Source organism: Uranotaenia lowii, chromosome 2 (assembly GCF_029784155.1).
Source record: "Uranotaenia lowii strain MFRU-FL chromosome 2, ASM2978415v1, whole genome shotgun sequence".
Classification (NCBI taxonomy): domain Eukaryota; kingdom Metazoa; phylum Arthropoda; class Insecta; order Diptera; family Culicidae; genus Uranotaenia; species Uranotaenia lowii.
Genome location: NC_073692.1, coordinates 323,258,445 through 323,284,482, shown reverse-complemented (window position 1 = coordinate 323,284,482; position 26,038 = coordinate 323,258,445). Strand labels below are relative to the sequence as shown.

The following is a 26,038-nucleotide window of genomic DNA, read 5'->3' as shown; positions in this document are numbered from 1 at the left end:
GAAAACGCATTTGAGCAAACTCCGAATGAAACTTAACGAAAAAGTTTCCGCTAACCGATGGCAAATTTAAAAAGTCAGCGATTGCTGCGATAAAATCCAAACCCGTCGCTAGCACCAAAAACTGAAAACGTTCCAAAAGGAAAAGGTATCAACAACATCAGTAATCTTCCATACCATTTCTGATTTTAAAATGGAATATACTCTCTAAAGGGAAATCACTAAAGTAGGTAATACAATTAATAATCATCAGATGAAAATGATTGTACAATACAGTGGAATGCAAAATTGACTATAAATTGAGATCACTTTACACTATGTAACAAAACTGATTAAAAGTTGATCATTAAAAACAAATTAAATTTCATTTTAGGATTGACAATTTAGATCTGATCTACAAAAAGTGCATTTAAATAGCTTTTAAATTTTAAATAGGTGATGTTATGCTCCATGCCTAAAAAAATCTTTCGCTAAAGCAAACATCGAAACAGACAAGCAAGAAGATATGATTGGAAATTTTCACCGAATTCAGCTGTCTCTCTCGCCGGCGCCTCCTCCGGAAACATGTTGATACACGCTTATTAGTTCAGAACTCTACCTTTTTATATTTTTCACCACTTTCCCTTGACAAACCTCTAGAATCCGTTCAATTGAAAACTTTCTTAATTCCTCTGTACCAGCGGAAACACACTATCACTCATTTCTCCTCTTTCTCCGTATAAAAACAATTTATTTCCATGCACAATTCTTCCTTCCTGGAGCAAGTCATTCCAACAAATATTAAACTATTTCGAAGAATTTACACCTTTCACCCTGATCGCAAATTGTAGGACAATTCGATTTGAATTTCTTTTTCCTCGAAAAAAGAACACGCGCGCCGCTACCCAACACGTCACTACATACAACAACTATCGACGTATCAAGAAAAAAAACCAACCGCTCCCGGAGAGAGCTCAACCCAGAATCATATTCCCCTTAACAGAAAAAATAATCGAAAAATATTGAAAAAAGTGAACAATATTACCCCGGATTACGGTTCATCACTGGTGATTTTTGGATGAACCATTTCTGAGGAGGTGATCCTGAATTTATGACTGGCAGTGTATGATGCGAGTAGTTAAACAATTTTATTTTTCTGAGAAAAACAAACGAAAATTGTTGTAAAATTCGTAATTATCATTTGTTTTGATGAACAGCTCAAAAACTCAATTTGATATATCGAAAAAATAGTACAAGCTGTGGGGTTCACGTTTTTAAAATAAAAAATAAAAATCTCTTACCTCATTCAAATTTTCTAAAAAAAACACACAAAAATTACACTTATACATACAAAACCTAAATATTTAGTTCATAAATTTCTTTTAAAAGTACAAAAATTAAATTACTATGCAAAGTCATTCAACCATGCAAAGGAACAAAAAAAAGGATATATGTATGTATCAAGAGATCATATGAGTAAAGAAGTATATTTTTTTTTGTTATATTCGAACAGTTTCGCCTCAGTAACACTTCGCTTGGCCTTATTTTTTTTTTATTCTGGAGGATGTGTAAAATTAATGTTTGTACATATTTGTATAATTTTTTAAGAAAAAAATCAATGGAAAGTACTAAAAAATAGGCTTTTTTGAAAAAAAAAAAAAAAAAGGCCAATTTCCATTATGTTCTGATGATGAAACTTCTCTCAGCTGTCTGTACTGCAAAATTTAATAATCCCTAACATCTTCTCAAATATTTTACACAAAAAATGCAAAAATTTCATTTTGATTCGGATTAACGCTTATTTTAGTAAACCCCGTCTAAAGACGAGGTGTGGTATTAAAAAGTTAATGATTCCATTTTAACGTTTGATGATATTTAATTTTTATCAACACTGTAAAAAGTTAGTTATCGTTTTAATGGATTCGATTCAAAACTTCAATTGGACTAAGAAAAAACAACATCAATTGTGTCAAAACAGTAACTCATGAAAAACCTTTCAGCTATCATGTTTGCTGAACTTAAATTTGCATAAGTTAAACATTTAAAAATCTTTTCTGTTTAACTTTACGATGTGCTAACGAAGAAAAGGGAACCTTCCTGCAACATTGTAACATCGACGCTGAGATTGGTTCAAAATTTGTGCATTATATTTTTAAACTGAAAGATAACGTGTTACTGTCAAAGTTTAAAAACAACTAAATAATGTCTTGACTTCTTAATCCTAATATTTTAAGGACCTTATTTTCCGTTCTTAATGATTTGAATCATTCTAAACTCCATACAATGTATCGACAAACTGCCATACCCAAAGAACACGTGCATACGGTCTAAATGTGGCCAAAGCTGCCGTGCCTGGTAAGACTGTGCCATGGAAAGTGCAACGGACACATAAATTATGACAACGATTGAACTCGAAGAGAATGGGAAAAAAATTAACCATTGCCTGTAGTACAATCGAACGAACTCGAAGTGCATTCGAAGAGACAACCAAAGAGCTACGGAACCACTTAAAGAAGTCGATTATGGGAATCAAATTTACCTGACCAAAGCATCTTGATACAGGGATTTCGGTTTGTAGGTGTAACCCGTTTCAGTTGTTTACTTTTAAGTAAGTCGAAATATAACATTGCAAAATTAACTTTGCTGTGGCAAAATTCTCCCTACGAATGTGTTAAAGAAATTAAACAATTCTAGATCATGAAGAATTTGTACTCCTTTCTTATCCAAAGCAGTTTATAGCAAAAATAAAAAATGGTAACGTCCTAAACCTTATCTAAGCGATGACAAATGAAGAAAATTAATTTAAATCCAATGTTTCAAAATAAATAATCAAAGGGTAGTGCTTATAAGTGCAGCCTGAACTCATCCGACGTAATGAAAAACCGATCGCAAAGGTCCATAAAAGTCAACCGCAGAACCGGTAATGATATCAACGTTGTCGTATCTTGGGAATCAAAGCTGGAAATGGCTAGCTGGAGGGCAGCTAGAAGCACGAATCGTCCCGCTGGGTCACTATAATTGAATCAATAATCATCGCAATTATAAAACATGTCCCAACTGATGATTCTCTGGACCGATTCCACACGCATTCGAGGAAAAAGGAATGGAAAACCGGAAAAAACGATGCTGCTGCTTCTGGATGCCGATTGCGAGAGACCGACTCAGCCAGATGACAAATGAATGTTTGCCACAACCGGTACAGTTAGTTGGACAACAAGTGACAATTAGTTGCAAGTTACGGGGCGAAAGGATCGAGGATTAGCCATTACAAAATGATTAGTAAGAGGTTAAAGATTAAAAAATTTCTAAAAAATTCTGTGTAAACACTAGTTTCAATTTTATCCCAAGCAACCAAAAGTCACATATTTACTTGAATGAAGGCTTAGAAAGTTAGATACTGGCTGACAAGAGAATAACCTATCCAATTCCCTTGAGTGAACTTTATGTACTCATCACTGAACTTGAAGTTGCAAAAGTGATTAATATGAACGTTGTATGTGACTTATTTTGCCCAATTCCTATGAGTGAACTATATGTGCTCATTAATGAACTTGAAAGTTGTGAAAGTGATTTATATGTACGTTGTAAGGGACTTAAGTCACATAAAGGGCACAAAAGTGCTCAAAACGGGATTTACTAAGTCACAAAAATTGCATTGAGGTGCTTTCAAAAGCACATCACCACATCAGTTAGAACAATATCTAGTCATGGTCTTGTGGTAGCGTGTTCGATTCTCACCGCGAAGGTCGGGGTTCGATTCGGGAAAGTTTTTTTTTTCAATAAGTAATTTGTAAGTAAGTAAGTAAGAAATGTAGGAAAAAAGCAATTGAGCAATTTGTCGAGTTTGGAATCTGGCACGTGGCATCATGGGGGCATCATGTACTGAATATAATAAATAATCAAGAGATTGTGATATGAACCGATGCCAAGGGTGCAATTGAGAAAGAGAGAGATTTTTTTTTGCTTACTTTACGATTTTTTACGGAAGAAAGGGTTCCCTGACTGGTAAAAAACAAATTTTGTAAAAGTTAATAACTGTTTTTGAGTCAAACATAGTCGTGAAAATTCACAGGATTGAATGTTCTCGTCAAATTGTTTTAAAAATGAAACAGATTTATGTAAAATTAGTTACAAAAGGGATGTGGGAGGCGGTCATTCGATGTGTGGCGTTGGATATCAGATCTGCTCTTCGAATAAATGAATGAAAAAGGGGTTTCCATATGCAGTATCGTTGAAATTAAAACTCTTGATCGTTCTTGGTTTGTGGAACTGTTGTACGATTGTTCAATCGATGTTATGTATTATATTTTGAGTCATTTTCCGTGAAAAGTGTAAACGTTACACAGAATGAAAAACTCGTATATTTTTAGATTGAAAACGATGCACGAAAACGGACTATATTGATCGGTCTCAGCATCTCCCATTTTCTTCGGAAGACTCTGAGACCGTCTCAAGTTTCCAACAACAACAAAGTTCGTCTCATAACAAAAATCGCAGTTTATGTTGCCTAGTGTGGAAGAGGTTTTAGACACAGTCGCAATTATTTTTTATTCAATATTATCATAAGATGTAAAGCATATAAATATATGTCATTGTTTATGTATGCACATCATGGGGCGCCATGGCCTAGGACAGATGAGCGAAAACGGAGAGCTTTTTGTAGAATTTTGTGGCAACAACAACATGGTGATCGGTGGATCGCTCTTCCCCCATCGACCAGCACATAAGGTCACTTGGGTATCCCGAGATGGCCGAACAGAAAATCAAATTGACCACATCTGCATCAGTCGAAAATGGAGAAGGAGCCTTCTTGATGTCCGCAACAAACGAAGCGCAGACATTGCATCTGACCATCACCTCGTCCTTGGCGAGATACGACTGAGAGTTGCGCGTGTCCAACGGCGCGGGAGAAAGTCAGGTGTCGATACGACGTCCGCCGGTTGGAAAATCTAGAGGTGAAAAGGGCATACGTTGAACAGCTAGAATCCCGAGCCTCGGAATTGCCGACAGGCGGAACAGTCGAAGAACAGTGGTGTGGAATCAAGAATGCCTTTAGCAATACGAGCCATGGTACTCTCGGTAAAGTTTGTGGAAGAAGAAGTGAATGGATGTCGGAGGAAACTTGGAGGATGGTCGATGATCGGAGAAAGGCGAAAGTCGGAATTGAGCAGTCATGTACTGGGCCGCCAAAGCAGCCGCCCACTTACGATGTGCGGAGCTGGAAAAGGCAGTTAAACGAGCAATCCTCAAAGTACTCTGCAAAGTGATCCTGAACAGAATCCAGGAGAAAATCGACGGTACACTCCGACGGCAACAAGCTGGATTCCGATCCGGACGATCATGTGTGGACCACATCATAACGCTACGAATCATACTAGAACAAATCAACGAACACTAGGACTCTCTTATGCTGGTGTTCGTTGATTTCGAAAAAGCATTCGACCGACTTAACCATGAAAACATCTGGGTGGCTCTAAGGCGAAGAGGAGTACCAGAGAAACTAGTCCATCTCATCGAAGCACAATACGAGGCATTTTCGTGCAAGGTCTTGCACGACAGTGTTTTGTCCGAACCCATCCCGGTAACTGTTGGAGTGAGACAAGGATGTATCTTATCACCGCTACTTTTTCTTATCGTAATGGATGAGATTATGACTGGATCGATTGACTGTGCACCGAACCGAGGATTGCCGCGGAATCCTTCAACAATGGAGCAGCTGAACGACCTTGACCTGGCTGATGATAATGTTTTGCTCGCCCAAACACAACCAGATTTGCAGAGCAAACTCGACGACCTCACCGAAAGTTCCAAGGCAGCAGGTCTCAAAGTCAATGTCGGAAAGACCAAGTCGATGGAGATCAACACAGGAAATCCCTCCAGTTTCATGGTAGCTGGGCAACAAGTTGAGAAAGTGGAGTGCTTCCAGTATCTGGGTAGCCAGATAACGCCTGATGGTGGTACCAGGAAAGACATCGAAACCCGGATCAGAAAGGCCCGTTTTGCATTCGCGAGTCTCCGAAACATCTGGCGGTCACGCCAGATATCTCTACAAACTAAGATCCGAATCTTCATTTCAAACGTCAAATCCATATTGCTGTACGGGTGCGAAAATTGGTGCACATATGCGGTGACGACGCGAAAACTGCAAGTATTTGTAAATCGCTGCCTGCGGAATCAGAGATGTTAAAATTGCGAGTCTACATACTCGCACTTTGCACTTCTTTGCAGAACGATTTTATTTCGTTAAACTCAATCTGCAATGATGCTATCTAAAGTTCAACTCGGAAAGCATCAGGAAGTAAGCTTCGGGTAAACTCGGCAGGAGTAAACAGCAGTCGGGGGACACATCAGCGAAGCAAACCGAACAGTTCTGCGAATTAAAAAAACATCGTTTTCGTTCGGCAGCCGAACACATCAATCGGTCAACGCATGGGGGCGTGGCTAAAAGTGATAGATACAAGGGAACGGGAAACGAGCGAGAGAAGGGTGCGAGGAATGTTAACTCGGTCCGTCGGGCAACGATCGCTCGTGAGCATTCGTGTACGGTAAGCTTCGTTCTGTTGTTTCATTGGTGTGATTTTATTCCTGCGAGGCATGGAAAACATCAATTCGGAACTGTTCTCTTTGTTTTGTGTGCAATCACGTCATGATTGGAATGAAGATAAAATCAATCTGCACACAAGGCCGCTAGAAATTGAGATTCGGGAACGGGAGATGGATTGGGCACACGCTACGAAAAGATGAAAACGAGATTTGCAGGGAGGCGCTAGATTGGAATCCATCCATTGGAAGGTCATCGAAGAAGAGGCAGGCCCAGAAACTCGTGGCGGCGAAGCCTAGCCGCTGAAATCCGAACTGTCGACGGGAATCTTAACTAGGACCAGATGAAGACGCTGGCTCCGGATCGTCAACAGTGGAGGTCTTTTACCACGGCCCTATGCACCGGAGGATCGGCGCGGGATCATTAAGTAAGTAAGTAAGAATCACCTCCTCCGAAGCAACCGGAACAGCTTCCATTCGTTGAAGCCGAGCTCGCGCATACTAAATAACCACAGCGCAGCTGCTAAGTGCGACAATAATCCTCTCGTCTTGCAGTTGTATGGACATTCGTTCCGTTAAGTTAACGCTTCGACCATTTTGAAAAATTTGAAAGCAACGACCACCAACATGCGACTCATCTAGATGTAATGCATTGCTGAAGTTGCTGGTAACTTACCGTTGCCCAAAACACCCGAAATCAACCCTTTCGATAAGCAGCTTCTTGCAACCGCGCCGATTCGAGCTAGTCCTTCATGTGGAGCATTCGGACCTGATCAATTATGGTTACAGATCCCGAGAGTCTTCCTCTCAGCCTTCGGAAATGAACTCACACTGTTAACCGTAACGTGGCTCGTGAAGTCATCGAGAGTAAAACACTCTCGGAACCAGATTTCGGCACCGAACTTCAGTTGCACCTTCTGGCTGACCTTGAGCATCCCGTGGCCTCTGAGCTGTCGATCCTCTGGGCTGGTGGTCGTCTCTGCGTGGGTCAGTATCTGTATGCTGACCACAGCACACAGCCAAGGTACGAGAGTAACCCTCTCGGCTATCAGCACCACCCAATTAATTCGGGGTGTTGCTCCAGATAGACTTGTCCACCTCTGCGCCGCCCGTTTGCGGATCTCCTCCCGGCCGTCGAACGAAAGCTCACGCTTGCTGACTGCTGCGTGGCTCGTGACGGCATCGAGAGCTACCCTCTATCCACGAATCTCCCCGGACTAGACCTCTGGCGTAACCTTCTGGCTGGCCTGGGACATCTCGCTGGCTGTGATAGCCCTGTGTTTCTTAAACTGGTAGCCCTATGGCTGGCGTACTGCCTAACCGCAAGTTTAAAACTTGAAAGTAACCCTATCACTAAATCGTTTTCCTTTCCAGGCATATCTGGGCCCATAAAATGTTGAAAATAAAGTATTCCCTGCAAATTTCAGTGGTGGAATGTTGATTCCCAAAGCACCAACAACTCTATTCCACCGCTGAAACCTGGGTTGATTACTCATTTCAACAGGTTATGGGCCCAGGTCAACGCAGCAGTGCTGCCAGATATTCTGCATGGATAACTCAGAATGTCCAACACAGAAATGTGTTATCTCATTTCATCATTCCTAAATAGTACTTTCCCGGCTAGTGAATATGATATGTGGAGAGTGCGACAATTGCAATCGCTTATCCAATTATGTTATTATAAGTATTGGCCGTAGAAAGAACAACTACTTGGGTTGATAGTTAACAAAGAATGAATGAATTTTATTTTTCTCTTGCTTAAATGCTATTTAAAATCTATTAAACGATTGCTTTGATCAGAATTAATTATTTGAATGGAACAACACGCCTGCTACTTCCGACACTCCTTCTCGAGTTGATCCGATTTAATTCCGATCTCTCCACGCAGCTTCTCCAGACGAACTCGTTGCAATGGTTTGGTCAGGATATCAGCAAACATGATTTCGGTAGAACAATACTCCAAGTTGATCAGCTTCTTTTCTTGCAGATCTCGAACGAAGAAAAATCGTGTTTCGATGTGCTTGGTTCTCCTCTCAAGGCGATCACTTCCAACCATCTTGATGGTACTCTGGTTATCCTCGTATACGGTGGTTGGATCCTCAGTAGCCTCACCGATTTCCCGTACAAGTCGCTATAACCAGAGTCCTGCCACGGAAATCTCCAGCCCAGTCGGCGTCGACGAACATCTAGAGATTAGCCTTTGATCCTCCGAACTGAAGATGATGACTCTTTGTTGCGAACAAGTAACACAAGACTCGCTTTGTTTCGGTCCCGTCTTGCTGAGTGGGACAACTTGATTTTTGGGCCAAGATTGAAACGCTTACCGCTATGTCAGGACGAGTATGAACGGCGATATACAGTAGACCACCGATCAAACTCAAATACTGTTGATTGTTGTCCAGTTTGTTCTGCTCCTCCTTCTGCTGTAGATATCCGACATCCCGGAGCACTTTGGACGGCTTGGAAATTTCCAAACCGAAACGGTTCGTGAGTTTCCGGATGTATACTTCCTGGATCCGTCTGTATCCGGTTTCAGTCTTCGTTACCTCGATCCCAAGGAATTCCTGAACTTCGCCGAGATCCACGACGACGAAATAACTTTGAAGTAATTTGAAGGTGATTTGGAATTCCTTTTCGGTTGAAGTGACGATAATCATATCATCCACGTAAACTAGGATGCATTCTCATTGCCTTGAAGACTTCGTCGACCTTCTGGTTCCAAACACTTCGTCGTAGTCAACACCGAACTTTTGCGTAAAGTCCTGTGCAACTATTCTCGCCTTGTGCCGCACAATGTTGCCTTTTTCGTCCTCCTTGGTCTTGAACAGCCACTTCGAACCAATCGCCGTTTTGCCAGGGGGTAGCTCGACAAGGTACCACGTCTGGTTGTCGAGTTAAGCTTGAAACTCTTCGTCCATCGCCTTTCGCCAGAGATGAGCATCGCTGCCACGCAATGCCTTCGCCGTAGTTCGCGGATCGCTCGATGTTTTTGCAGCTGCTCGTCCGCCAGGTGGCGCTTTTTCTCCTGGAAAATTTGGAATTGTTGCCTCTTCCACTGCCGGAGATTTTCCACGTTTCGACGCGTGCTTCTCTGCACTACTGCCGCCCGCGTGACGATCTTTTCGTCGCCCTCTGCCGGCAGCGCTGCTTCGATCGACTGCGCGTAGTCTGCCGCGACCTCATGTTGCTTCAGTCGTGCGATCTTCAACCTGCCTCGGTTCGGCCTGTTTCGTATGTAGTTCATTGCGGAGAGTTTTGGGCGTATCTTAGCCATCGCCCGATAGTGGTCTTACTCGATATTGGCGCCTCGACAGGATCTGACGTTGATGATGTCCGAGAAGTGCCGGCTGTCTATCAAAACGTGGTTGATCTATGATTGCGTTTGGTGCGGTAATCTCCAGGTGTGGGAGGCGGTGCTAGAAAAAGGTACTACGTACGGCCATTCGTTTGGAGGCGGCGAAATCTTTAACTCTGAGGCCGATTTCGTTGGTAAGTTGGTGCACGCTGAACCTTCAAAATGTCGGTTTGAATTCCTCCTCCTGGCTGACTTAAGTATGATAATTCACGATGACGATCTTGATATCATGTTTTAGGTAGCGTTCGTATTCACGCTTCAACTGCGCGTATATTTCGTCTTTGTCGTCACGTGTACCTCCAAGGTGAGGGCTGTGCACGTTGATGATGCTGTTGATCGGAGAAGCAGCCCTTGTTTCTCAACTGGAACATTCGTGGATTGCCTTCACCCGATCACTCGCTTTTGCATCGCAGTGCTACGGTGTCGAATTTGCGGTTCTTCAATTCGTTGGAGAGCACGTGAGTCGCGTGGGTCTTTGCCGATTTCCATCAGAAATTTCTCGTTTATTACTCGTTGCTGGTTTTCGCAAGGCCAGCAGCTAACCCCACTATCTCGCAGCAGGACCGTCGTGATGTGGCTGTTTTAAGTCCCGAACACCGCCAGGACGTTGTTGCACTTCACACGCCGCCCCTGACATGGAGAACAGACGCGTACGAAGCCCCCTAACTCAATCTGCATGCGACCAAAGTATCCACCGGGATTGGGTACCCGATCTCCGCTAAGGTTGCCCGCACCCCAGCTAGCACCACCGGGAGGTAGAGAATCGGAGTTGCAGACAAGAGGTGATATGACCACTACCCGAAGGTTGGGTGTATGGGGTCTCGAGTTCCACATTGTCCAGCCTTGTCGTTATAATGAGCCAAATGTATTGTATTGTTTAACTGAAGAATCATAGAAACAAGTTTACAATACACAATTGTTATTGGGACCAAAAGGAACCCAAACCAGTTTGATTTTGTTTGGTCCAATGCCAGTCTATCTAGTGTTTACATATGTCGGGGAAATGATTATAATTGATAAGGAAACTTACGTTTCAAACCTGGTAGTGAAAGTTCAGACTCAAGTTCTCTGATCAACCTCTTTGCATTTAACTCAAAGGTAGGTCCTACAGAATGATGTGCATCAACGTCTAACAACCTGAAAGTTTCAGTTTAAAATATCTAACATCTCTTCACGTGTCCATGAACTGGTCTTCAGAGCATCCCAAGTGTTGTTCCGTGGAAACGTTTCACGGGAAATGCTTCCGAACAGATGCTTTGGATGCTTTGAAAACAACCTCATCGCCCTACTGAAATTGCTTGCTGCTGCATCTTTTTAGTAGGGTGACACAAGTGAAAAATTGTTCATTAAAAGTTTGAAAATGTAAAAAAAATATTCTAAAACCTCAGTTGGGTATATCTTATTTTTGAGAAATAAATGCAAAATATTTTATTAATTTGTGTCAAAAGCTGCACAAAGTTTTTTGTTAGTCACATTCGAACTAAAATGAAGATTCAAGTAGGTAATTCAACAAAAGAAAAAAAAAATCAAACTACCGGACATTGAATTGAATATGATCAACGAAGTTGTGAATCTAGTCCCACAGTGCGATTTTTTTTCTCAACCACCCTATTGAACATAATCGAACTCAGGGGTTCATTTAATCGATTCCTGTTAATGATAATGATGGTTCACATTGAAAGAACTGCGCCAAGACGCTATTAGGCATCCGCCAGGCGAAGCGACCCATAAATTGCGGTCGGAGTTCTTTAGAGATAATAAACGTTAACGCCACGATGAGCTTTTGTGCAGCCCGATAAAGGATCACGTTTTGGCTCCTGAATGCTGCTGCACGCACATGTTGCTGCCTGCTCTAATGTTTATGGCTTTTCCGACCTTCCGACAGATGCAACTGTATCTATCGGATATGCTGCAGTCGGAATTGCCGTTTGATGGATTGCTGCACGATTGTGGCGAATTGAAGTAGCTACATATGACAAAAATTATATCATAATAGTCAACATAATAATTGTTCGAAGAGTTGCTGAAGTTGGCAAAACTATTTCCTTCTGATGACCGTTTAAGGTGTCGTCTCTGATGCTTGACAGGCTTTGAACGAGAAAATACAAAAATTTTCAAGAGTAATAAATTTGCTTGAGCTAATTTTTTTTTTGTATGTTGTATAAATTTCTTTTCGATTATAATGAATTCAATTCAAAGTAATATGTTTATCGTTGAGCAACAAAAGGATACCTCACCCACCATCACAGCTGAATGGATTGTTTTGTCAGGTGGTTTATGAGCGATGGTTTCGAGATGATGAAGTATTAATGGTAGTGCTGCTGTTCAGTTTCTGATTTTTGGCGCCCTGTTCAATGAAAGCACTGACTTGAATACAGTGTCTCATAAATATCACCTTCGATAATCGCTCCATACTATTTGATTTATCGTAACTGATTGGTTCATATTTTCACACCAAATTGAACTTCCAGATTGGATTTCGAGCTTTAAAGGCAACTTTTCCTGATCATGTTTTGAAATATTGAGGTAAAAAGAAAATGATAGTTTTTCTATATTCATCGATCATTGACCGGCCAAATATAAATCTTGTTTAGTTGCACAATTTTTCTACTGATGCCAGAAGAGAGTTGAATATGTTTTTTCTCGAAATTCAGCGTAAAAACAATATGAAAAGCTACAATACAATTACCAAAACTTAATTTTTAGATGATGTCAAGAAAAAATATCAAAAATTGGTGTATCAATTTTACATTTGCTGTTAACTTGTGTATTTGTTGTAAGTTGCACTTATTTTACTCGAAAAAAAAAATCATATTTCCAGAAGTTTTTTTCATAGAGTGCATTTATATGACCAATTAGCATGATTGAAATATATATAAACAGAACCTCTCAGTCGAACATAAATATTAACTCACTAAAATCAAGAGAAACGAGGCAAATGAAAGTCAATGACTATTTTTCAATCAGGCCAACTTGAAATCATCGAGAAAGTATCCCCAATCAAATAGACAAAAGTGACGATAAAACAGAAGTTTGAAAATTTTAAGGATCTTAGTAATTATCTTTTTTCTGAGCTTCTTTATAGAAGTGCAAGGTAATCTTTAAGAAATGTTAATGATTCTCTTTTTGAAAATATACGCTCGAAAAACACATATTTGAGATAAGTTTTTGATTATATAATTGCTATGAACTTAAAACTGATTTTTAAACTCTGATATTAATATAAAAGTAAAATATAAAAATATTTGAATTTTAAACGAGTTTTTTTTTTCAATCTGTAACGAATGAAAAGATAGTTTAACCATTTGTTAAGAATAGTAACAAACTTGCAATAAAGTTGGTCTGAATAAAATGAAAATAACTGTTTATTCCTTAAAGGGAAATTTTTTTCTTTTTTTTTTTTTTTTTATTTGTTAATAGATTTGCAGTTGAAGAAGTCTTATAAACTGTTGCCAACTACCTTCACAGAGAATTCATACAGTGTGTAAGCTTAAGTCTATTTTTAAACGATTTTTGAGAAACAATAAAAAAAATTAAATGAAGGATCAACAAATGATAACATAAGGCAAAACGCTTTTTGTGACGTCAGAAATAGTTCGGTAATTTTCAATCGAATTTTCTAAAAATTGTCGAATTAATTTTTTTTCAATTTAGCTTGTATGATTGTCCGGTTTTATCCGGACTTGCTCGCATATTTAGTTCAAAATTTTAGAACGGTCCGGCCTGGTCCGGTTGCCCAGATTTTTTGAAAATTGTTTGGATTTCCTCCGGATTTTTTTCCACTTTATTTGCAAAAACGAAAAAAAATCTCAAAACGAGCAATCGAACCAAACCATTTTTGAGATCAACATTGCCAAATTTTTGAACGATTTTTGTCAAAATGTACATCGACGAACTAAAATACTATTAAAATAAGCTGACGTGTTTTAATTAAATTACGATGTTTCGATTGTTTTCTACTTGATATTCAATCAGTAGTTCATGTGTTTTTTTCGCAAATTTGCCGGAGTATTGCCGATTCATGAGTTGAAAAGAGAATTTTAAAATCAACAGCTCGGATTTTGTTAGGTTTTAGTTCAAATAGCACTTGTTTGTCCGGCCTGGAAACGATCGCAAAAAAATCTGGCAATTTTATTCTAAATCATTTCATCTCTGAAATTTGAAAATGAAGGACAACTCTAGATCATTCATGAAATAAAGCACACTAAGTAGACTTACAATCAGTATTTAGTAGTAATAGAGGTGTATTAAAGCTTAGTTCTTCTAGGAATGGGGCAGTAACGAATGCGTGTATCTCAAAACCCATTCGTTTGATCAAAATACTTTCTGTGGAAGAAATGAATGTAATATTATGATAATTCATAAAAAAATTTAAAAAAAAATATTTATCGTTTTTTGTAAGAAAAATCTCTACTTTACTCTTGGTACCTCCTATCGGCCGGCGCACACTTTTTTCAGTCATGATATTGTTCAGTTATTTCAACTTTTACTTCGCTGATAATAACAAAGTTAAACCATCATGAGATTAATATTAAAGTATAATCGGTTAGTGTAGATCGTAGGTTGCGAAGGGTACATACAAGGTTACTCCTGTGGTTACTCTTTTATGGCTTTTAAAAACTTTTAAAAATTAATATTTTTGTTTTAAAAATTGTTGTTTTTCTCCATAGGATCAGAACCTTGGAATATCATTATAATTTATACAAAACAGCCAGCAAATACATACTTTAATATGCGAAGGACCTTACCACAAGCAGACATGTTATGGGATTCAAGTTGAATTTGTTTTATAGCGAGTTTTTCAGTTTTGTCGTCCTTCAGAAATCACCTGTCTCATTGCCTCGGTACCAGCTTTACAGCTTACGAGCTTTGGAGCTAGCAAAATTTATTTGTTTGAGGTTAGGTTTGAATTACTCATAATTAGGCAACGATGTCAGCTTATCACAGAAGATTTTTTGGACATTTCACCGATCTACACTTAGTTTTTCGTTAATTCAAAATTAAAAATTCTGGTCTGAGTCTTGTCTTCCCTGCTGGCCTTTAACCGTAGTTGCTGATTATGTGCTTAACTACAATGCTTGATTTGAATTTTGTGGATATTTTCGACAGTGTTTGCACACACACTAATTCTTTGAATAATCAACGATTTTGTCAGCTGTCCATTTGATAATGATGGTTTTTGAAGGAAACTGTGCAAGATATTTTTTTTTCTTTTTCTCTTGCATCGTGAATATCTCAAAAACGCCTGAATTTGAAATTTTGAAAAAAATAGATCGGTTAGTAATTTTCAAAGGCAACAAAATGCTGTCAAAATTTTGAATGTCCGATTACTAGTAAATAAGCTATTAACAAATGAATGTGTCCCATTTCTAAAAGAACTAAGCTTTAGTTTATCAGTTGTAATTTAGTAAAAATTGCTCAATTTTAAAATTATGCGACCCATTGCACCAAATCTTGAGGTGATAGACAAAATCTGACGAAATATTCGAATTCATAAAGCCAAAATCTTTCAAAATAGTTGTTAAAACATTGCACCTATTCTCCTATTTAATTTTTGGCGTTTCGATAAATTTTGGAAACCCAAAGAAGAATTGTTTGGCAAACATGAATTGTTAGGTGAAAACATCAAAGCTAGAGTTTTTTGGGTAGAAAAGATCGAAATGTTTTTAAAAAATGTGAGCTAGAGCTTTTGTGCTGTGGACATTTTTACTGCTTCTGTGATTCTTAAATTAGAATGGATTTTCTTAGTTAAAATTGTCTAATTGTCCAAATTGTCATACTAGATTGTCTTTTGTTTAGAAAAAGAATGGAGTTTTAAGCAGCTTTTTCTATTAAAGTCTTGTTTATAATGCAATGATATACTTCTACGGAAAAATAATTGAAAAACATTCTGTTGCCTTTCTCTCTTATACATGTCTGTTTTTATTTCATTTGTTACTTTATGGAATCAGCATAAAAACAAAACTAAACATTATTTCAACTTACTTTTAGCGCAGAATGTTTTAAAACATTTTAATCTAACAATCCGTACTAATGGCAACTGATTGACAAAGAGTTGTCTAAGGCTACATGTAAAAAATACTAAAAAGTATAAGAATACTGGAAAAGGAGATATTTTTCGAAAATAGAATTCTGATTAATGTGAATCATCATTCTATTCAAAATAACTCTCTCAAATAGTTTACTTAAAGAAGAAAGCAAACTAATTGGTCGATAACTTGAAGGCTCTGAAGCACTTTTTCCAGGTTTCAAAATTGGAGTTACTTTGGCATTTTTCCATTTATTGGGAAAATAAGCCAAGTGAAAACATTTATTGAAGATTTTAACTAAAAAATTTAAAGTGCTTTCAGGCAACTTTTTAATAAGAATATAGAAAATCCCATCTTCCCCCGGGGCTTTCATATTTTTAAATTTTTTGAAAATCAATTTAAGTTCATCAATATTTGTCTCACAAGAACTTTCAAACACAATTTGCTTAGAAAGAATATCATCAAATTCTAGGGAAATTTGAGCATCAATTGGACTTACAACGTTTAAATTAAAATCATGAGCAGACTCAAATTGTTGGGCTAATTTTTGAGCTTTTTCTGAATTAGTTAAAAGAAGTTTATCCCCATCTTTCAAAGTAGGAATTGGCTTCTGGGGCTTTTTTAGAATTTTTGTTAATTTCCAAAATGGCTTTGAGTAGGGTTTTATGTCCTCTACTGCTCTAGCAAAATTTTCATTACGAATGAAATTTAAACGACGTTTGATCTCTTTTAGAAGGTCGCAATAAATTAATTTCAAATAAGGATCCCTAGTTCGTTGAAATTGGCGTCGACGAATGTTTTTCAGTCGTATCAAAAACTGAAGATCATCATCAATTAAAGGTTGATTAAATTTATGTTTAACTTCAGGTATTGAAGCGGCTCTAGCATTGACTATTGAAGTTGTCAAATTTTCTACAGCCAAATCAATATCTTCTATTGAATTCAATGGAACGTTTACATCTAAATTACGTTCAATAAAATTCATATATCGCTCCCAGTTAGCCTTTTGAAAATTAAAAGTTGATTTTAAAGGGTTTTCAATGGGACTTTGGGATAAAGAAAATGTTACTGGAAGGTGGTCTGAATCGAGGTCCGCATGAGTAACTAATTGACCACAATGCTCGCCTAAATCCGTTAGAACCAAATCAATTGTGGAGGGATTTCTAATTGAAGAAAAACAAGTATGCCCATTAGGATATTCAACAGTATAATAACCTGCAGAGCAGTCATTAAACAAAATATTCCCATTTGAATTTGATGAAATATTATTCCAAGATCGGTGTTTTGCATTAAAGTCACCAATAATAAAAAATTTAGATTTATTTCTGATGAGTTTTTGTAAATCTCCCTTCAAAAAATTTTTCTGTTCACCGCTACATTGAAAAGGCAAATATGCGGCAACAATTATAATTTTCCCCATAGAAGTTTCTAATTCAATTCCAATTGTTTCTAAGACTTTTGTATTGAAAGAAGGAAGAAGTCTAAATTTGAGACGACTTTTGATGACAATAGCTACACCCTCACCTTGTCGATCATGTCGATCATTTCGTAAAATTTTAAAGAAAGCATTGCTTTTCAAGTTATTGTCTGGCTTTAAAAAAGTTTCAGTGATGGCAGCAATATGTATGTTTTGAGTTTTCAAAAATAAAAAGAACTCGTCTTGGTTAGCCAGCAAAGATCTAGCGTTCCAATTTATAATATTTAAACATCTATTTGGATCCATGAGGGAATCGTAAAGTCATAATAATTTTGTTAGCATAATTAAAAGATGTTTGGAAAGCTTAAAACATTGAATTTGCTTTCAACATAAGTTGCATCATTTCCATTAAATTTTGATGCAAAAATTTTAATTTTTCCTCAGTAATCTCACCCAAATCAACAAAATTGTTAGAATCAGAAGAGGAAGGAGAAGAAAAAGTATTTGAATTTCGGGGATTTTCCCAAGCCTTCGCATGAACGTTGAGACTTGGTTTTTTCCCATTTTTATTAGTTAAACCTGAAGAGGGCAACCCATTTTCAACCACCTCTGAGAACGATAAACAACGAGTCTGTGGCGCAGAATCAGCCCAGGTAACATTAAAATCACTTCGGGTATTACCCAGCCGTGATTCCAATGTAGGCCGGAGCTGACCGCGAACAGGCAGGTTGTTTGCCGGCCCGACGTGTGTAGACGAAAAAGAGGAAGGAGGAGAAGAAACTTTTCTGGAAACTTTGGGGTTTTTCCTAGAAGCAATAATTTTTGCCCTAACGGTTTTTTTGCCTCGAAATTCAATTGGCAAAACCAAAGACTTAAAAACTAAGTACTGTAACCGATAAACTGGACTGATTCTTGCTGCAAAAATTTGAAATAAATAAGATTTTTTACTATCTACAGAAGTTGATTAGCTAGACTTCAGGTTATTCATAAAATCTCGTAATTTTTTCAGATAACTATCCTTTTGTTTCAAAATATATCATTTCTTTACAGATGATTTTGCTACCGTCGACAGTTTGCGAAACGGATGTTCTAAATAATGATTTTTCAATCTGTTACAATTTTCCAATTTAGATCTTGTAAATTTTTAGTAACTAAGCACTTTTTATTGGCTTCGGGATTTTCCGAGATTTTTCAGCGTTTATCGGGATTCGGGAATTCCCGAATTTTCATTATTCCCGGGAAATCCCGGGTAGGACACTCTATGTGTATTTTTCTGCAAAAAATTGGGTTATAGAGATTGATTATTTCATGATAGTTACTATGTTATACGAAAGATAAGAAAGTTACACTGTCATTAGAAGTCCTACGCTTTTGAAGCGCCTGTTGGAGAATTGATAACCCCAATGGAAAATTTGACTTCAATTTGTTTGGGAAACATTCCCACGGAGTGAACAAATTTCAAGGGTTTACCTACTAGAAGAAATTTAATTTTTTAATGAAGTTCGATCGGTTATGTGTAATTTTTAACGGCTTATCAGGATGATCACTCTCTCCCCTTAGGACCGCGCATGGTTTATTTATTTATTTACATAGTATTCCGTCTTACGACATAACTTGACGAACATAATTCCTAAAATTCACTCGGTCCATGGCAACCGTTCTCCAATTTCTCGGGCACCCCACGTTCGCCAGATCACGCTCCACTTGGTCTAACCACCTCGCTCGTTGCGCCCCTGCTCGTCTTGTTCCTACCGGATTCGTGGCGAACACCTGTTTTGCAGGACAGTCATCCGGCATTCTCGCAACATGTCCCGCCCAGCGTATCCGGCCAGCCTTCACCACCTTCTGGATACTGGGTTCGCCGTAGAGTCGCGCGAGCTCGTGGTTCATCCTTCGCCTCCACATTCCGTTCTCCTGTACGCCGCCAAAGATGGTTCTTAACACTCGTCGCTCGAATACTCCGAGTGTACGCAGGTCCTCCTCGAGCAATATCCATGTCTCGTGCCCGTAGAGAACAACCGGTCTAATAAGCGTCATATACAGGTTACACTTCGTGCGAGGGCAAAGTCTTCTCGACCGCAGTTGCTTGTGGAGTCCATAGTAGGCACGACTTCCGCTGATAATTCGCCTCCGGATCTCACGGCTGGTGTCATTGTCTGCGGTCACCAGTGAGCCGAGATAGACAAAGTCTTCGACTATCTCCAGCTCGTCGCCGTCGATCGTGACCTTGTTATTACTGGACAAGCGGGTTCGGTCGGTCTCGGATCCGCAGGCCAGCATGTACTTCGTCTTGGACGTATTAATCATCAACCCAATCCTTCCTGCTTCGCGTTTCAGTTTGCGGTAGATCTCCTCCACCGCCGCAGATGATCTGCCGACTATATCAATGTCATCGGCAAAGCAGATAAGTTGACTGGATCTGTTGAAAATCGTGCCCCGCATTTCGCCCACCGCTCGTCGAATAACACCTTCTAGCGCCACGTTGAACATCATGCAGGATAGACCATCACCTTGTCGAAGCCCCCTGCGCGATTCGAATGAACTCGACAATTCACCCGAAATCCGCACACAGCACTGCGTTCCATCCATCGTCGCCTTGATCAGTCTGATCAGCTTCCCGGAAAAGCCGTTCTCGTCCATGATTTTCTATAGCTCGTTACGGTCGATCGTGTCGTATGCGGCTTTGAAGTCGATGAATAGATGGTGCGTAGGGACTTGGTGTTCACGGCATTTTTGGAGGATTTGCCGTAATGTGAATATCTGGTCCGTCGTAGACCGCCCCTCCATGAAGCCGGCCTGATGACTTCCCACGAATCTGTTTGCTTGTGGCGTTAGGCGGCGGAGTAGGATTCGGGACAACACTTTGTAGGCGGCATTGAGGACAGTGATCGCTCGGTAGTTCTCACAGTCCAATTTGTCGCCCTTCTTGTAGATGGGGCATATTACCCCCTCCTTCCACTCCTCCGGTAGCTGTTCTATGTCCCAGATCCGGACTATCAACCGGTGTAGGCAATCGGCCAACTTGTCCGGGCCCATTTTGATGAGTTCAGCTGCGATGCCATCCTTCCCAGCCGACTTGTTTCTATTCAGCTGGCGAATGGCTTCCTTAACTTCACTCATCGTTGGGAGTGGCTCCTCTTCGTCGTTGGCTACGCCGGCGATGTACGTTCCCCCACCGTCTTGATCTCCTGCATGTGCGCCGTTCAGGTGTTCATCGAAGTGCTGCTTCCACCTTTTGATCACCTCACGATTGTCCGTCAGGATGCCTCCGTCCTTATCCCGGCACATTTCGGCTTGCGGCACGAAGCCTTTGCGGGATGCGTTGAGTTTCTGATAGAACTTTCGTGTTTCTTGGGAACGATGCAGCTGCTCCAGCTCCTGGAGCTCCTCCTCCTCCAGGCGGCGCTTTTTATCCTGGAAAAGTCGGACTCGCTGCCTCTTCCGCTGTCGGTGATTTTCCACATTTCGACGGGTGCCTCTCTGCACTACTGCCGCCCGCGCGGCATTCTCTTCGTCCATCACCCTCCTACACTCCTCGTCGAACCAGTCGTTCCGTCGAGATCGCTCCACATAACCGATGACGTTCTCCGCAGCACTGTTGATGGCTGTTTTGATGGTATTCCAACAGTCCTCGAGAGGGGCTTCGTCAAGCTCGCCCTCTGCCGGCAGCGCTGCTTCGACCGATTGCGCGTAGCCTGCCGTGACCTCAGGTTGCTTCATTCGCGCGATATTTAACCGAGGCGGGCGCCGGTTTTGCGTGTTGTTCACTACGGAGAGTTTTGGGCACATCTTCACCATCACCAGATAATGGTCCGACTCGATGTTGGCGCCCCGACAGGATCTGACGTCGATGATGTCCGAGAAGTGCCGGCTGTCGATCAAAACGTGGTCGATCTGTGATTGAGTTTGGTACGGTGATCTCCAGGTGTACTTGTGTGGGAGGCGGTGCTGGAAAAAGGTACTACGTACGGCCATTCGTTTGGAGGCGGCGAAATCTATCAGTCTGAGGCCGTTTTCGTTGGTCAGCTGGTGTGCACTGAACCTTCCAATTGTCGGTTTAAATTCCTCCTCCTGGCCGACCTGAGCATTGAAATCCCCGATGACGATCTTGATATCATGTTTTGGGCAACGGTCGTATTCACGCTCCAGCTGCGCGTAAAATTCGTCTTTGTCGTCACCGGTACTTCCGAGGTGAGGGCTGTGCACGTTGATGATGCTGATGTTGAAGAACCGGCCCTTGATTCTCAACCGGCACATTCGTGAGTTGATCGGCCACCAACCGATAACGCGCTTTTGCATCTTTCCCATCACTATAAAAGCTGTTCCAAGCTCGTGTGTGTTGCCGCAGCTCTGGTAGATGGCACGACCATCTGGGTACGTTCGTACCGTGGAGCCCTTCCAGCATACCTCCTGCAGCGCTACGATGTCGAATTTGCGGCTCTTCAATTCGTTGGAGAGCACGTGGGTACTGCCCACAAAATTTAGAGATCGGCAGTTCCATGTTCCAAGTTTCCAATCGCTAGTCCCTTTTCGTCGCGTGGGTATTTGCCGATTTCCATCCGAAATTTGTTGTTCGTTGTTCGTTGCTTATGTTTTTTGTAGTCACAGGCTCGCAAGGCCCGCAGCTAACCCCACTATCTCGCAGGAGGACCGTCGTGATGTTGCTGTTTTGGGTCCCGAACACCACCAGGACGCTGTTGCACTCCGCACGCCGCCCCTGACATGGAGAACAGACGCGTACGAAGCCCCCTAACTCAGTCTGCATGCGACCAAAGCATCCACCGGGGTTGGGTACCCGATCTCCGCTAAGGTTGCTCGCACCCCAGCTAGCACCACGGGGAGGTAGAGAATCGGAGTTGCAGACAAGAGGTGATATGACCACTACCCGAAAGTTGGGTGTATGGGGTCTCGAGTTGCACATTGTCTACTTCGCTAGCCGACCGCGCATGGTCTGTTATCTAATTTCCAACAAATCCCACGTAATTTGGTATCCAAACAATCTCGTAACAAAATCTCCCTTTTAATGTTTCAATAAGTTTTGTATGATTGGATGTTTTAAATCAGATTTAAGATTTGTTACACTAGCTGAGTCTGTGAAGATCTCTGTAGGAACTTTTGCTTTAATCTGAAATCTCAATCTGAATTTGATATCTGAATCTGAATCTGGATCTGCTATCTGAATCTTAATTAAAAATTTGGAAACTGGACTCCGAATTTAAAATCTCAATCTGAAATCTGAATTTCAAATCTGAATCTGAAATCTGAATCTAAAATCTGAATCGAAAATATGAATCTGAATCTGAATCTGAAATCAGAATCTGAAATCAGCATCTGAAATCAGTATCTGAAATCGGATCGAGAATCCTAATCTGAATCTGAAATCAGAATCTTAAATCTGAATCTGCATCTGAAATCTGAATCTATATGAAATTCAAATCTGAAATCTGAATCTGAAATCTGAATCTCAAATATGAAATCTGAATTTTAAATCTGAATCTAAAATCTGAATCTGAATCTGAAATCGGGATCAAAAATTGGAATCTGGAATCCGGATCTGAAATCTGAATCTGAAATCTCAATCCGAAATTCGAATATGAAATCTGAATCTGAAATCTGAATCCGAAATCTGAAATCTGAATCTGAAATCTGAATCTGAAATCTGAATCTGAAATCTGAATCTGAAATCTGAATCTGAAATCTGAATCTGAAATCTGAATCTGAAATCTGAATCTGAAATCTGAATCTGAAATCTGAATCTGAAATCTGAATCTGAAATCTGAATCTGAAATCTGAATCTGAAATCTGAATCTGAAATCTGAATCTGAAATCTGAATCTGAAATCTGAATCTGAAATCTGAATCTGAAATCTGAATCTGAAATCTGAATCTGAAATCTGAATCTGAAATCTGAATCTGAAATCTGAATCTGAAATCTGAATCTGAAATCTGAATCTGAATCTGAAATCTGAATCTGAAATCTGAATCTGAAATCTGAATCTGAAATCTGAATCTGAAATCTGAATCTGAAATCTGAATCTGAAATCTGAATCTGAAATCTGAATCTGAAATCTGAATCTGAAATCTGAATCTGAAATCTAAATCTGAAATCTGAATCTCAAATCTGAATCTAAATCTGAATCTGAAATCTGAAATCTGAATCTGAAATCTGAATCTGAAATCTGAATCTAAAATCTGAATCTGAAATCTGAATCTGAAATCTGAATCTGAAATCTGAATCTGAAATCTGAATCCGAAATCTGAATCTGAAATCTGAATCTGAAATCTGAAATCTGAATCTGAAATCTGAATCTGAAATCTGAATCTGAATCTGAAATCTGAATCTGAAATCTGAATCTGAATCTGAATCTGAAATCTGAATCTGAAATCTGAAATCATAAATCTGGATTTAAATCTGAAATCTTAAATCTGAAACTGAATTCTGAATTTAAAATCTGAACAAAAATTCGAAATCTGCAACCCAGAGTTATGAATCTTCGTATCTATAGTAACAAATTTCGTCAAAATTCTAGTTGACATTTTTTTTACCCCCTTTATTTCCCGTTAAAACTTTTTGATCAGAGAAAATTTGTTTTATTTTGGTTATTTGAACATGCAGTTATCCCCATATACACGATAACCAAAACAACTGAAAATTTTCGCTGATTTGAATATAAGTTGAATTCTGATTAGTTCTAAATCATTCTGATAAGTTTTCTTTTTTCAATAGAATCAATTTTTACATCAACAAACATAATACTTATGGTTTTTCAGTAGACTTATTTTTGACTGTATAGATTATCCGTTTATTTGATTTGATTTGCTGAAAATAATCAAAGCCAAAAAATCCTGCCTAAAGCCTATTTATTTCATTTCTGATTCTGAAAAAAAAAGCTTCGAATCGATAAAAAGGGGATAACTTAACGGTCTTATATGTTTATCAGAAATGGAAACTTAATGTTCAAATCTGGGTTTTGCATCCGTGAGGTTCATATTGAATAAGATTCAATTCAGCAAATTTCATGCAAAATAAAAGAATAATCACACCTGTAAAGATACAAAGATAACTATTAAAGCACATCATTTCAATTGATTTTAATTTTTTTTCATACGTTCTCTTCAACAGTTTTCACATGGGGTCGTAAAATGGGCAAAAAGTTTGACCTGCTACGGCGCGGAAGTGATGTCAACAAGCCCCACACCACACCATCATCCCCAAGCACCGCGGCACCCGTATCGCCCTTCTTCAACACCGATACCATCAAGAAGAGCAAAACTATTCCGTTGAAGGCATCCCATCAGAATTCGGACCCACTGGTGAAGCTGAACAGTGAACGATCATCGGGGACGTTTCGTAACTTTTTCTACCGCATGGGGTCCACTGGAATGCTTAACAATCGATCCAATAGTTTTCAGAAGCAGCATCAATCACAAACTCTCACGGAGACGAACCACGAGCCATCACTTGCTTCACAGTCTGGACTGTCGAACAAGAACGGCAAAATGGATGGACATGCTACACTGTATCGGAGCAGCTCGACTAGTCAGTTGAACAGTTCGTCGTACGTGAAATGCGATGATCCAACGGAAGGAATCAATCTTGCCAATGGAAACCATAAAAATGCTATGAGTAGTACAAATCTCAACTCTTCCTCCAATGATCATTCACCAAGCAAGGGATCACCCACGGCTAAGTCCTCCAGCTGCGACGATATTGCCCGAGTTGCGGCAACCCATGAACAGCTTTCGAAAAAGAACCATTTCCCTTATGCTTTTCTGAGATCGAAACTATCGGTTTTGCCAGAGGAAAATGGAGGTTCCGTCATCAACTACAATCGGATTAAGGAAAATCTACTTCGAGCGGGAAACCGTGGATCGGTCATTAGTTTACGATCCGATTTAGATAACATCTCTATAACCGATTCTCAATTGAACATTTCTGACACTGGTGACGTGTTTTTGACGGCCACCGATTCCAAATCAATAACTGCGAGTGATCTGGGATTGATGTCCCGAAACAACTCCATTAAGACGTTAACTGACGATCACAGTTTCGTCAGTAATTACCAAAGACTGAGTAGCTGCCTGAGCAGCAATGAATCCGGATACGATAGCGACGGAAGGCATGCGGAAGATAAAATAGATGAAAATGGATCTTCTACAACGCTTACCGGCACAGTTGACTCGTATGCAGATGCCATTAGGAGTAAAGATCAGTCTTATCAGTTCGGTAGTCGACGGAGAATGTCTTTATCCGGGCCATTGACGAGTTCCGTTCAGAATTTGGCTCAAGAATGCGGCAGCAGTCCAGCTGGGCCAGCAACAACTGTTCGGAGACGTTTCCGGCAGATCAAGTTGGAAAAGCTTAGTGCCGAAGAGGTGATTGGTATTGAACTGACACCTCAACCGGTCAATGGAGTGGGAAGCGTACTCGACGAGGGAGAATGCGGAGAGACCAAGTATCTGGTGACGGAAATCGATCCAGATGGAATAGCTTACAGGTGAGTGGAATAGACTTGTTAGGGTTTTTTAGCGTCAGTTATCCGAGACGTTTAGGTCCAAATTGGAAGATCCTGAACGTTGAAACTCTAAAGTCAACACTTTCACTTGATACCATTCTCGTCAACATTCTAGTCGATGTTTGGGTATGTTTATTCTTCGATGTTTTCTTAAATCTAGTCGGGTGACTATACAGATCTCTTTAAAATCTGTCTGCGGGATTTCA

The 26,038-nt window shown here is 39.9% G+C and overlaps 1 protein-coding gene across 1 annotated transcript in view; it reads left to right on the top strand.

Moving 5' to 3' along the window:
* Positions 1–26,038, top strand: part of LOC129749844 (uncharacterized) — a 324,747-nt gene that overhangs the window by 290,399 nt on the left and 8,310 nt on the right. Inside the window, exon 7 of the mRNA XM_055744937.1 lies at positions 24,440–25,814. Coding sequence (XP_055600912.1) covers positions 24,440–25,814 — 1,375 coding nt within the window. The remainder of the gene's footprint in view (positions 1–24,439; positions 25,815–26,038) is intronic.